The sequence below is a fragment of the Monopterus albus genome, unplaced genomic scaffold, assembly GCF_001952655.1.
Source record: "Monopterus albus unplaced genomic scaffold, M_albus_1.0 scaffold373.1, whole genome shotgun sequence".
In the NCBI taxonomy this organism is placed as follows: Eukaryota; Metazoa; Chordata; class Actinopteri; order Synbranchiformes; family Synbranchidae; genus Monopterus; species Monopterus albus.
Genome location: NW_018128253.1, coordinates 702,338 through 716,057, shown reverse-complemented (window position 1 = coordinate 716,057; position 13,720 = coordinate 702,338). Strand labels below are relative to the sequence as shown.

The 13,720-nt window shown below is 42.2% G+C and overlaps 1 protein-coding gene across 5 annotated transcripts in view; it reads right to left on the bottom strand.

The window, feature by feature from the left end:
* LOC109951262 (septin-7-like) overlaps window positions 1-13,720 on the bottom strand; it is a 95,741-nt gene that overhangs the window by 32,407 nt on the left and 49,614 nt on the right. For 4 of the 5 annotated variants that reach the window (XM_020585650.1, XM_020585649.1, XM_020585651.1 and 1 more), the window contains exon 3: window positions 6,467-6,573. In XM_020585650.1, the coding sequence (XP_020441306.1) occupies window positions 6,467-6,573 (107 nt within the window). The other variant, XM_020585654.1, reaches the window with a different exon arrangement.

Below are 13,720 nucleotides of genomic sequence, written 5' to 3'. Positions count from 1 at the left end.
CGGATGACCTCAACACCTTCTACACCCGCTTTGAGACCTCCAGCCACAGCGCAGAGAAGAGGCACACACACACCGAGACCACCCAGCCCCCCGAACTCCCCTCCACTAACTGACTAACTGTCTCATCAGGCCAGGCACGCACAGTCCTGAGGAAGATCAACCCCCGCAAAGCAGCAGGACCGGACAACATCCCTGGGAGGGCTCTCAGGGCATGTGCCAGCGAGCTGGCTGATGTTCTCACCACCATCTTCAACCTCTCCCTCAGCCAGAGCATCGTTCCCACCTGCTTTAAGACCATAACCATCGTCCCCCTTCCCAAGAAGACCCCGGTCACCTGCCTGAACAACTACAGGCCAGTGGCACTCACCCCAATTATTATGAAGTGCTTTGAGAGAGTGGTGCTGGCCCGCATTCAGAGCAGTATACCTGGCACCCTGGACCCCCTGCAGTATGCCTACCGGCCCAACAGGGCCACCTCATCGCGGCTGTACTCTACTATTCCCTTTCTCACCTGGAAAATAGAGACTCCAACATCAGGATACTCTTCATTGACTACAGCTCCGCCTTCAACACAGTTGTCCCCCACAAACTGTCCACACTAGGTCTGCACCCCACCCTCTGTGACTAGCTCTTGGACTTTCTGACTGGCAGGCCCCAGACTGTCCGGATTGGCAATAGGACTTCAGCCAGCATTGTTACAAACACTGGCACCCCACAGGGATGTGTCCTCAGTCCCATCCTCTATACCCTGTTCACCCACGACTGTGTCACCTCCCACAAAGACAACATCATCCTGAAGTTCACGGATGACACCGCAGTGTCAGGTCGCATCACTGGCAGGACGAAGCAGCCTACAGGAGGGTGGTGGCTGGTCTGGTGTCTTGGTGAAAGGACAATAATCTCAGCCTCAACATGGACAAGATGAAGGAGATGATAGTGGACATGAGGAAGGAGAGGAGATCTCATCGGCCACTGTTCATCTGGGGGCTCGAAGCGGAGAGGGTGAGCAGCCTCAAATACCTGGGCGTCCATATCAGTGAGGACCTCACTTGGACACATAACACCACACAGCTGGTCAAGAACGGCGGCTGTACTTCCTGAGGAGGCTGAGGAGGTTTGGCATGTTGCCTAGGATCCTCAGCAACTTCTACAGCTGCATCATTGAGAGCATCTTGACCAGCTGCATCACTGTCTGGTATGGCAGCACTACTGCTATGGACCACTAGACTGAAAAACTCTTTCTTTCCCTCTGCCATCAGACTCCTAAACAGCTGAGGAGTTTATTACCAGAAAATACGTGATGTACTGTTTACATTCTCAGTTTGCACATGCATAATTGCACAATGACTATTGACTGCTGCCCCCATGCAGCATACATTCTCTATTATATTCTTTTATTATATTGCTGCATTTGTTGCTGCTTAAAGTGTCCTAGATTTTGTGTTACATGCATAATTGCACAATGACTCTGCTGCACATGCTGCTCCCATGCAGCATACATTTAGTTATATTCTTATATATTTTTTATTATATTGCTGCATCTGTTGGTGCTTAAAGTGCCTTAGATTTTGTGTTATTTATCTACTTTATATTTCATTTGTATTTTGTGGCATTCATGTGGACAGCAAAGTAAGAATTTCATTGTACAGGGAAACATGTTTCCTAACTGTGCATATGACAAAATAAAAACACTTTGAACTTGAACTTTGAACTTCCCAGCCTCTAACTTCTGAATCTGACGTGAATCCTATTTCTCCTTATTTTATTAGTGAGGATTCCTAATGTTGTAAATATGGTCTTATTGTAAATGGTCTTATAGTTGTACAGAGCTTTTCTATGCATCGCAGCTCACTCAAAGCGCTTTCACACTATTTGGCCTTTCACCCATTCGCACTCCCAAGCACTCACACATCACTGGGAGCAACTGGGGGTTCAATGTCTTGCTCAAGGACACTTCAACGCGTGGACTGGACAAGCTGGGAATCGGACCACTAATAATCCAGTTAGGAGACAACCTGCTCTACCTCCTCCCAAATACACATCAGAGTTCAGTTTGACAGCACCAGTATGGTCTGCTCCAACACACGTTTAATTACATGACAATATCCTCACGGCACTGATGATACATCATCACACTGTAAGTGCACCCACACGGCATGCTGGGAGATTCTGAGATACCAGTATCTGCTGGTTGTGGGTGGGGAATCCGACTCCTTCTTTACAACATTTAGACCAGTACTGGTTTGCCAGTTACCGATGAATGGTTACCACTTCCTTGCTACACAGTGTACACTTTCCATTCACGTACCACTACTTCTGAATCAAACTAATCCTGTAAGAGACATGAGGAAGCCAAGCTGAATGTCTTTAAAGAGCTGTATGATGGAGGAAAAACAACAGCTTTGAGGTGGCTCAGGTGCCACATTACTAAACTCTATCCCCGCTCGGATTTTAAGTTAAATACGTAACATTTAGTTTTCTGCCTGGAGGGCAGGTGCTGATGAACCTGGGCCAGTTATAACATCACAACAGGATACATGACGTGCATGGGGATAAGCCCATCCCCTGTGTAGCACTACACTGACAGCAGATCATTATTTAGCTAAATGAAAATAGCTGTGCAAAAACCCAGCTGCCTGCCTCTAGAATAAAAAAGGGTCCACTGTGCATTTGCCAATGTTACAGGAGTCCAGTGCTAAATTGGTGGAGTTCTCTTTAGCTTCACTAACTCGGAGGTTAGTCATGGTTCTGAGGCACCCGAGTTACTCTTAAATGACCATTTGTCATGATTTTTTACTTACTACTGAAATTCATGGAAAGCCTAGGAAAGAGCTCTGGAAACTCTGAAGAGGTGACCATTAATGTAAACACCTAAAATGTGCAATCATACCTCTCTCATGACAGACTGCTCCTAATGTAGCAGGGAAGAGCAACTCAGAGCTGTTCAGTACATTTAACACGATATAAAGAGGTAAACTGGTTCTGTTGAGCACTTGAATAACGAGGCACACAGTACTAAAGTAATTCAAGATCCAATACATTACTGTCTATTAAGAAAATAACTGACTTCTGCTTGAAGTTTTACTCTGAAAGAAAAATCCGACAAACAAAACCAACGCATTCTCATTCTTCAGTCACATTCAGTTCCACAGATCCATCATTTCCTGTAGCTTGTCTGCTGTTCCCTTGCTTCGCCACATACTTTCACAAGGCCATCTAGTTATTTTAGGATCACCCCTTTAACTCAAACTACAGCCCTCCTGCTCCAACACAAACATTCTTAAGCTTCCACAAACCTTCAGATAATCTGTCTGACTTTACAGCTGAGCAAATATATCACGCACCGCAGTCTTTTGACATATCGGAGCTAAACTGTCCATCTAGTGTGTGTGCTGAAGTGTATGTACTGTTAAATGTTTGTGCATGACATGTCAACCGTTTCAAAACCAAGTCTGCTTTCTGGAAGGAAAACAGATTGGGAGTAAACCTCAAGAATGCCGTCAGTCTCAACACCATCAATTAAAAGAAATCTGGTCTGGGGGAATGTGAGTGAGTGACAAACCATGAGTGATTGTTCTGGAATATAAATACTCTGACCTGGTTCTCCCTCTTGGCATCAGACCACAGCACCCACGGCAAACACAGTTACAAACGCTAAATGTTACTTGCAACAGAGCATTTATACCCACGTTGTGATCATGAGGTTGACCGGCGGTTTGATGTGAGCGACAGACGGGAACCCGACGTAAAATATCTTAATGTTTTTAGTCTCACAAAGCAGAATGAATAAATTTAGCACTGTGCTGAAGCACAAACTGGAACAAAGCAGAAATACTGGATATAAAACATACATCACCTGATTTGATTATACAATCTGTAATTTAGAACTCACAGCATCAAAAACAAAAGACAAACAAAAGATAGAAAAACAATTCTGACAGCCCAATAGCAAAAAACATTTTCATTCATGAAAAGATCCTGTGGGAAAGTTTTAAAGGATGCTCATCACAACTGCACTGAGCTTTGCATTGTCTTTTGATGGAACAATACTGATGACTTTCTGTAGAGGTGTGTATAGTTTCAGTATCAATTACAATCAGGAACTATCCAAGCATCAAAGTTCATTCTTGACTTAAGCAACTGTAGTTCAATATTCAGCTCTAGAAATCAGGGCTTATTTGTTTGTGGAAGAAGAAAAGAGGTCACAGAGGTGAAGCACAGGGAGAGACTGCACTAAATGGGTGAAATCCCAGACACTACAGAGACAGGCCAAAGAGGCTTTCCTGAATTGTTTTTTTCTTCTGCACTGATTTGCTAAGCCAAACAGTCAATCAGAGTGGTCTCTCTCGCTGACAAGGCCCACCGCAGGTTCAACACGCTGAATCGGCTGAAAAGCTGCCTACAGTGTCGGACTGTTCCCAACAGTGCAGGACTCACTGTAAATTCGAGGGTAACAGACGCGAAGCAAAGTCCTGACGGTGGCTAACGGCCAACTGTTGGCTTGGTGTGTCACGGGCCCTAAGGGTCAGCACTGTGAAGACAGCTTGTTATTTGTCATGGTGTGAATTTAAGTGCTCACCACCAACAAAGGACATAAACTGACCTTGCTGCTTTAAATGTTGGTGTGAGCGAGAACCTTCCTACTGGTTTCTATCCATATGGTAGAAGATTTGGTTTAAATCATTTAGGTTTGAGATTTCTATCTCCAGTACAACAGAGGCAAGTGGAGCACAGTTAATTTCAATATTAACATGAATGAAAATCACTGACAGCAACACATAAAGTTGTTAACTGTTAGAGGCAAAAACCTCCACAAGAGGAATCTCAAAAAGCCAAATCAAACCAAAACTAAAAGCAGGGGTTGGTCATTTGGGTGAGAGTCCCTTAAACTTAATGAACCTGTTCATTCCTAAGAACATCACACTGAAATTTCAGCTGAACTTCATCACTAACCAACCCACATAAAGCACTTCAGGCCAGCTAGGAAACAAACTGAAGAGCTAGCTTCTAGCTAAAGGCCGCCGTGTGCTGTGGATGTGTCAGCGTTATGCTCGTTGTGTTAATATATAGAGATGATGGTTTAGGTGGGCATCAAATGCTGGTGTGAAGCGATTTAGGCAAACAATTTCTCTCTGATGTAAAGAGTGGATGAATCTTTGATCTTTCCAGCAGCAGCTATGTGTGAGGAAGGGGGGATGTTATGTTTCATGGGAACATTCCTGCCCTGCTCAGACCGCAGGGGAAATACAGTGGCTCTCTCCCAATTCCCTGGTCACCCTTCACTGCCACATCGCTCCCCTTGGTCTTTAGTCTGAACCGGCTGTGTGCTGCGTTGTTTCCCTCTACTTCACACTGCTTCTACCTCTCTTCTCCTGTAACCTGCACTCCTCCCTCACTCCTGCTTTTTGGCTTCATTGCTCCTTTGTCCACAACCCTTTTCTCCCCTTCCAGATGCAGCCACCCTCCTCCTCCTCAGTTTGTCATGACCATAAAAGGACAAAACTAGTCAATGTGGCTTCACTGTTCCACTTATTCCTCCATCTTTTCCTTTTCCATGGTACTTCATCCCTCTCTCTTCCTCCTCTCCAGAGTACTCACCTCCTGCTGTCTTTCTCCTTCTCCTCCTTCTTCTCCTTTAACCTCAGGGACAGTATGAAACTAGGACAGGTTCAGCCAATGTGATTACATTTATGTGTCCAAGATGTAAGCAGCCACATCTTCTTCTGAAACTAAAGCTTTCAAATGTTTTCAATGGGCATTATTATACCAATTTTTTAGATAAAACACCTCCTTGACAGAAATCACACAAGGCTCAGTGGTCAACTTAACTTCACAGAGATGAGATTACCAGTTAGGCCTGTGACATGTTTGCAAATATCTAAATATGAAGAGTTTCAAAAAGTAGCATGTTGAGCGTGGTTATGAAGATGGACTGCTCAGAGGCAGTTCGTCTCGCCAACCTTCAAACCCGACATGATGTTTTGTTGTCCGTTCAGGCCGAGGTCAGACAACAGGGGGACACACACAGAACAGACACAGAGTCTATGGCCCTGAAATGTTTGCAGAGCTCTGATAACTGATCCTTTTCATGGTTAGGGTTGGGATTGAATGACGAGAGACTAGGTTATGGCGGGTTTAACATTTCTGAAAGAAGTTAGACATCTGGGAATAGAGGCCTATATGAACTGAAAACATCATCTATTACACATACATGCACACAGAGAAAGAAAATGTCTGTCTCCAGGTGAAGCAACAACTGACAAGTAGCTGGATTTGGGCAACTGATCTTTCAGTTTCGAAGCCTGTGAAAACAAACCACTCCAACCATACAAAGCCATAACAAACCTGGGAGAGATGACTTCTTTCCGAGTTCCAGGTAGTCCCCCTGTTCACAAATGTCATGAAGTCATCGCCATTCATTTAACTCTATGACACTATAAACGCACTAATGATGGAACAGACTTACCTGCACAGTCTTCTTGATGCGCTGGGAGGGCCCAGGGTAGTCCTTGGAGTACAGGTCAGTCAGGAACAGAGAATTGATCAGTGTTGATTTCCCAAGACCAGACTCACCTGAGGACACAGTCACAAGTTTAACAGCATTAACTGTGTGTATATACAGTGCACTCAGTTGTTGGTTTATTAGATCCATGTAGCTAAAACTAATACAGTCCAATCACTGCAATAAGGTAAAAATGTTGGGTTTTGCTCAAACTGCTTCAAAGAGGCATTATTTCAAGTGTATGATCACTATAGAAGATGCTATTTGTGTCAGCTCATTTACAACAATAAGGCTTGGCTAAATAGGGGTACTGCCTCTTTGTAGGATGCAGTACTCAGTGTTATAGCAAGGTGTACCTAATGAATGAGCTGCCAGCTGTGTGTGCAATGAAGATCCAGTTTGACCTCAGAAAGGCAAACAGAACGACAGCCAGCTGGCCTCTTTACCTACATTCATGCTTTTGATGAACAACAACCCACAGCATGTGCATTCACTTCACCCGTGGCTAGGAGGAACAGGTCTAAAGCAGAGGAAATCATGTAGATTTATAATCTGGGAGGGAAAAGGTCAGGAGCTCATCTGCCAAGAAGAACAGCTTTCAAATGGAGGGAATAAAACATTTCCTCCTGCTGACTTTCTCCTTCACCTTCTCAGTTCCTCTTGTTGAATGCTTCCCTTACACATGAATCTTCATCTTTCTCTCCTTACTGTGTCAACTTTCCATTCCCTGCTCCCATACTAATGCTAATGGCACAGCAGCCACACGGTTAACATTTAACAAAGAACACAGCTGCTCCAAACACACACACACCACATAGGCTCTTCAACACAATGCTGTGATTAATGGCTGAAAAGGCGCTGGAGGAGTTTTTGGGTGGAGGGAAGGGGGCTGCCTGTCCTAGCAAGACTTCTGACTAACTCCTACCGCAACACCACTCTGTTTTGAGGACAAAATCAGGTATGAAGTCAGAGCTGGAAATGCCTCCATGGTTTGGTTTGAACTACTTAATGTTAGCACTATAGTCTTCCTGTTACTGACAAAGAGAGGAATGAACAAAGATGTTTGATTGAAGTGATACCAAGCCCCCGGCATATCTATCACAGGGGCTGGGCACTGCTCTAATGTCCCAGGAAATATCCACAGCCCCAGCAAACAACTGAGGGATGGTCCTTCAGGCCTACAAACAGCTACGTAACCATGTAAAACTTGGAAGAGAGTCTTCATTGACTACAATGTTAATCAGAATTCTGTGAATTACCTTATGCCAACACTGAACTCTGGCCAGTGAACTCCCATTTCAAAATAAACGTTATCTTTTGGGTTTCTATTGTATCGCTTGCAGAATTGAAACATACTGAACTCTGTGAACCATGACACCTCTAGTGAATGATGTTTAAGGTGTATTCACATTATAGAGGAAAACGCCATTGCTGTGTATGTGGCTCGCTGCACAGCATGGGGGTGTGCCAAAAGGCCAAATTGGTTGAACTTTGACCTCAGTTGTGCCAACTGCTGTGTTTGCAGCCAATCACTGGTTCTCCCTGGTTTCACCTATACTCAGAACCTCAGGCTACAGTATAACCAACATTTCTGTATTTTCCCAAACTGCACAATATGATCTTCATATCAAGATCAGATAAAAACAGACAACCTGTTTAGCTAGAACATTATCAACACACAAGTGCTACTACTAAGACTGTTTTTAAAAAAAAGTTTGATCCTCTAAAACAGTGGTCCCCAACCCCCGGGCCGCGGACCGGTACCGGTCCGTGGATCAATTGGTACCGGGCCGCACAAGAAATCATTAATTATTTCCGTTTTATTTATTATCTGAGTCTGAACGATCTTTTATTTTGAAAAATGACCGCATTCTCTCGGTTACATCTCGGTCACTTGAGCGCCAAAACTGGCTTACTTGTGGACATATTCAGCCTGCTCAATGAACTCAGTCTGTCACTTCAGGGGAAAATGACAACTGTCTTCAAGTTGGCAGATAAAGTAGCTGCATTTAAAGCCAAACTGGATTTGTGGGGACGGCGCGTCAACAGAGGCATTTTGGACATGTTTCAAACATTAGCGGGGATTTTGGGTGAGACTGAGCCTGAGCCTTCATTCTCCCAGCTGGTGCACGATCACCTGTCTTTGCTTTTAAAAGAGTTCGAGCGCTACTTCCCAACCACAAAGGACCCACGAACTGCCAAGGAATGGATCCGCAACCCATTTGTCAACAAACCAGGTGAATCCAGCAGGTCTGTGCAAGAAGAAGAAGATCAACTGCTGGAGATCGCAAATGACGACGGCCTTAAAAGTATGTTCGAGACAACAACTCTGTCGGTGTTCTGGATTAAAGTCATGACAGAATACCCTGAGATCGCCACCACAGCACTGAAAACCCTGTTGCCATTTCCGACATCCTATCTGTGTGAAGCGGGTTTTTCTGCAGTGACAGCAACCAAAACAAAACAACGGAGTAGACTGAACATAAGCAACACACTTCGGGTGTCATTGTCTCCTATTACCCCCAGATGGGACCGTCTCCTTGCAGAGAAACAAGTTCAGGGCTCCCATAGATTTAGCGTTATGGGGAGTTAAAAATTTCAACACAGTGGATTCACGTTTATTATTATATTAACAATATAAACAATCTACGAAACGCTGGGTATCGAACTTCAATACTTTTATGGCATTGATCGAATTACTTCAATACTATTGAAAAATACTTTGTAACATAAGGGTGTGGCATATAGGTTTATTTTTAATGTCATGAAACTTCGTGCACAAAAACGCCAAGGAATTGAGGACTAAAATTAACAATCTGTACCAACTTGTAATTTTTATTTGTTAAAATTGATTTTATAAAACTTGGCTCAATAAAAAGAATATTTCAATTTTAGGTATTAAGATGGACCCTGATTTAAGATTCGACAGCCAAATTGCAGCTGTCGTTAAATCTAGTTTCTTTCAACTAAGACAGTTGGCTAAAATAAAAGCATTTGTCTCTAGACAGCAGTTTGACACGCTCATTCATGCTTTTATCACCTCGCGTTTGGACTATTGTAATTCGTTGTATCTTAGGGTCGGTGAGTCTTCTATCACTCGCCTCCAGATAGTCCAAAATGCACGTCTTTTAACAGGTACGAGGAAATATGAGCATATCTCTCCAGTATTGGCTTCCCTACATCGGTTACCTGTTCATTTTCAGGTCCATTACAAAATTTTACTCTTTGTTGTTAAATCCCTTCATGACTTTGCACCATCCTACTTATCTGATTTGCTTCATTGGCATACACCCTCACGCTCTCTAAGGTCAGCAAATCAGTTTCTCTTGAGTGTCCCAAGAACAAAGCGTAAGATTAGAGGTGATCGAGGCTTCGCAGTTGCTGGTCCAAAACTCTGGAATTACTTACCGCTGTCCCTCTACCCTGTCTGTTTTTAAGTCTCTTTAAAAAAATTTCATTTATTTTCCCATGCATTTTGATATTTTATTTTTGTGTTGATTTAGTCATTTATCATATTGACTATATTATATTGACGTTTGATATGGTGGGAGACTGTTCAGGTTCAGGTTTTGGATAGTACTTTGTACTATTTTGATTTAGTTATTGTTGTTTTCCTGGTCTTTATTATTATTATTATTGTATTATCAAAATGTTCAGCTCTTCAAGGACATTCATGCTTCTCTTCAGCACTTTACTAAACTTCATACTTCTGAAATTCATTCATTTTCTACCGCTTAGTCCCTGAACGGGGTCATGGGGAGGCTGGAGCCAATCCCAGCCGGCAATCGGGCGAAGGCGGGGTACACCCTGGACAGGTCGCCAATCCATCGCAGGGCTAACACAGAGACGAACAACAACACACACGCGCGCGCGCGCGCGCACACACACACACACACACACACACACACACTCCTATGGGCAATTTAGAGACACCAATCAAGAAAATCAGAAAATGCAGTTTTCTAGTTATTATTATTATTATTCCGTACGTTTTTTGGCCCTTAACTAGTTCCGCATACTTTTGGCTAGAAAAACCATTCAGGTATCAAAACGTTCAGCTTTTTCAGGACATGCACGGATGTATACAACTTTTTTGTAACTTTTATACTTTTTAAATATTCAGCTTTATGCTGAAAATTTTGCCCCATTCAAATGAATAGGAAAATTTTACTTCTTCATACTTTCAGCTATTTCAGGTATCAAAATGTTCAGCTCTTCAAGGACATTCATGCATCTCTTCAGAATCTTTCTAAACTTCATACTTTTAAAATATTTAGCTTTATTTTGAAAAACTTGCCCCATTCAAATGAATGGGAAAATTCTACTTCAGCAAACTTTCAGCTATCAAAATGTTCAGCTCTTCGAGGACATTCATGTTTCTATTCAGAAGTTTTCCAAACTTCAGTTTTGAAATATTTAACTTTATTTTGAAAATCTTGCCCCATTCAAATGAATGGGAAATTTCAACTTTTTTAATGTTCAGTATTTTCAGGTCAATCTTTCAGCACAGCATCCATACACATTTTCTTCAGAAAATGCAATTTTCTAGTTTAATTTTATTGTTGTTTTATTCTTTTTTATTAATGTAGTGGGTTATATGTTTACATGTTTTAAATAGAATCGTATGTTTAGCACTGTTTGGCTCTGGCTGTGTTAAAGTGCTATATAAATAAAGTTGAGTTGAGTTATATTGTTTGTGGGTTTAAAATATATACTGTTTTATTTCAATGTACAGCAATGTGCTCCACTCTGGTTGTTTTTAGTGCTTTATAAATAAAGTTGGTATGGTATGGTAAAACTGACACAGAAGAAGTATTATGTAGGAACCAGTATTGAAGTCAAGGTATTGATATCAGTGTCGAAGATTTTGGAATGATACCCAGCCCTACACATCTGATAAGCTCACAAATGATCAAATGTTTAGTTTTGATAACTTGATTATCCAAATGGTTCCTGATGCATTTCCTGACAAGCAACAGATCACTTTGTGCCAACAGATCACTTTGTGCCAACTGTTCGTGTTTTGAGAGAAGGGAACACGTTCCTTCCAGCGATCATTTGCCCCATTTACTTTGTTACAGTTAAGCTATTTGTTAAAAGTGTTCTACTGTCATATGCATATCTTTTATGCAGGAGTGTTCTCTTACAGGACAAAACAGGTTACCTTGACCCTGAAGTCACAGTAAGTATGAAGTAGATACTATATCATGACTTTGGATATCTGTGTTCCCCATAGAATACTGCCAGGCTGTATTTCTCTTGCAGAATTTGTGTGCAACCTGGAGCATTTCCATGACAAAATCATGATCGGATGTTGGTGCAGTAATTCTAGATCAATGATCGAGTTTCAAGACATCTGACAGCTGACCAAGCCTGCTGTGCCATATCTTAGGCTTCTGAAGATGCTATGCATTGAGCTGTTTTACTGTGTCACTAGAATGAACTAATGAACTTGTTTAGCAGAAGTTTTAAGCACAAAAACAAAACAAAAGAGTATGATGTATGTCTGAAGTTCTGTTTCCTTGTATTCATTTCATGAATAGAAAAGTAGATTCTCTCAACCCCCTATAAATCAGCCAGCTGTTGGGAGTGAACAGGGAAAAGAGTTTCATTCATACCTTTTACAGGACGCCTGTGTACTCCATCAGTCCATACTGACATGGTGCGAAGCATCCTTGGGCTCCAGGCTTTACCCCTCTCCTAACTTCTCAGTCTGCCCCATGTGTGCATTTGATCAGTTGCCAATGTCCCTGTGTGAGTTATGAATGCACACTGTCTCTGTGTCTCGTGCAGACGCTAAGGCCAGACAGCAGCCGACTCACCCGTTTGATGGCAGTTTGAACTTAGGGGTCGAGCAAGCATGAACAGACATGCACACACGTCTACACAAAGGTCATTTCATTACGAGGCAGAGCAGATGTATAAAAACCTTCTTCCTGCTCAGTTCTGGGTCAACTGCTACCAGCTTCACACAGGAGTAAAAGGTTATCTTCCTGTGACGGGGCGGGGCTAAGAGCGGGTGTTTGGGTATGTGTGCCTCTGATGCCATCTGATCCTACTGCGAGCTTTGCTGTTTTGGTAACAGTGTGTACTACTACTACTACTGCTAGCATGACAAAACAAACTGCAAAATAAAGTGAAACTAACCTAACAATAGCACTGCAGTGTTATCCAGGTCTCACAGTTTACCATGGTATGAAAACTGATGGTTATCATACCATGCACATTTGCTTATTAGAAAAAAGAAGAAAGAAATGCAATGCGTGCGCACCTTTCTTCCTGTCTGCCTGTAAGACTCTGCAATGGGCACCACAGGCAGCAGACAAATGTGAGAGGACGCCTTTCACCAAACTCCATCCACCAAAAACTAAATTAAAATCAGCAGTGTCTCAAAAACAGGCACCTTCGAGAAGACCGTCTCTGTTAATGTATGTAGTGTGACAGTATAGGATATACAGCATTTTCCTTTGCACGTGATAGTTTTACTTAACATGTTCAATGCAGGACTTTTACTTGCAGAGTAGGCTGCGTTTACAGTGTGATAATAATAATACTTTTATTTAAGTAAAGGAAGTGAATACTTCCACTACTACTGGTCCTAAGATGCAAACTGATATGTTTTAGTTCTATGCTTTTTTTTTTAGCATGTTTATCATTCAGTTTATTCTTCATGGTAAATCTTTGGATTGGAGTAGTGCAACTGATCCAACACTAATCGAAACCAACATTCAGAACGTAACCAACGTAATCACGCCCATGTAGGTTATTCTGTTAATACTTTTTTGTTCAATCTATTAATGCAGTTTCAGCAACCAAAGGTAAAGCCACCACTCTGTTTCCATCATAAGAATCAGAATCAGTTTTATTGGCCAGGTGTGTTGGACACACAAGGAATTTGACTCTGGTACATCGGCTCTCAATGTGCAAACAGTAAACCAGCATAAGGCTGTGTAATATAACAAAATAAGCAGTATTAGCAGCAACAACCAGTGCAAACAATGCAGAATAAGCAGTATAAACAGTAAACAATGCAGACAACAAGGAACGTTCATTGAAATGAGATAAATAGGGATAAAACAGAGTACTTAAGAACTAGAGACCTCTATGACTGTATAATCTGTACAACTTACAGTGCCTTGCGAAAGTATTCAGCCCCCTTGAACTTTGCGACCTTTTGCCACATTTCAGGCTTCAAACATAAAGATATAAAACTGTAAT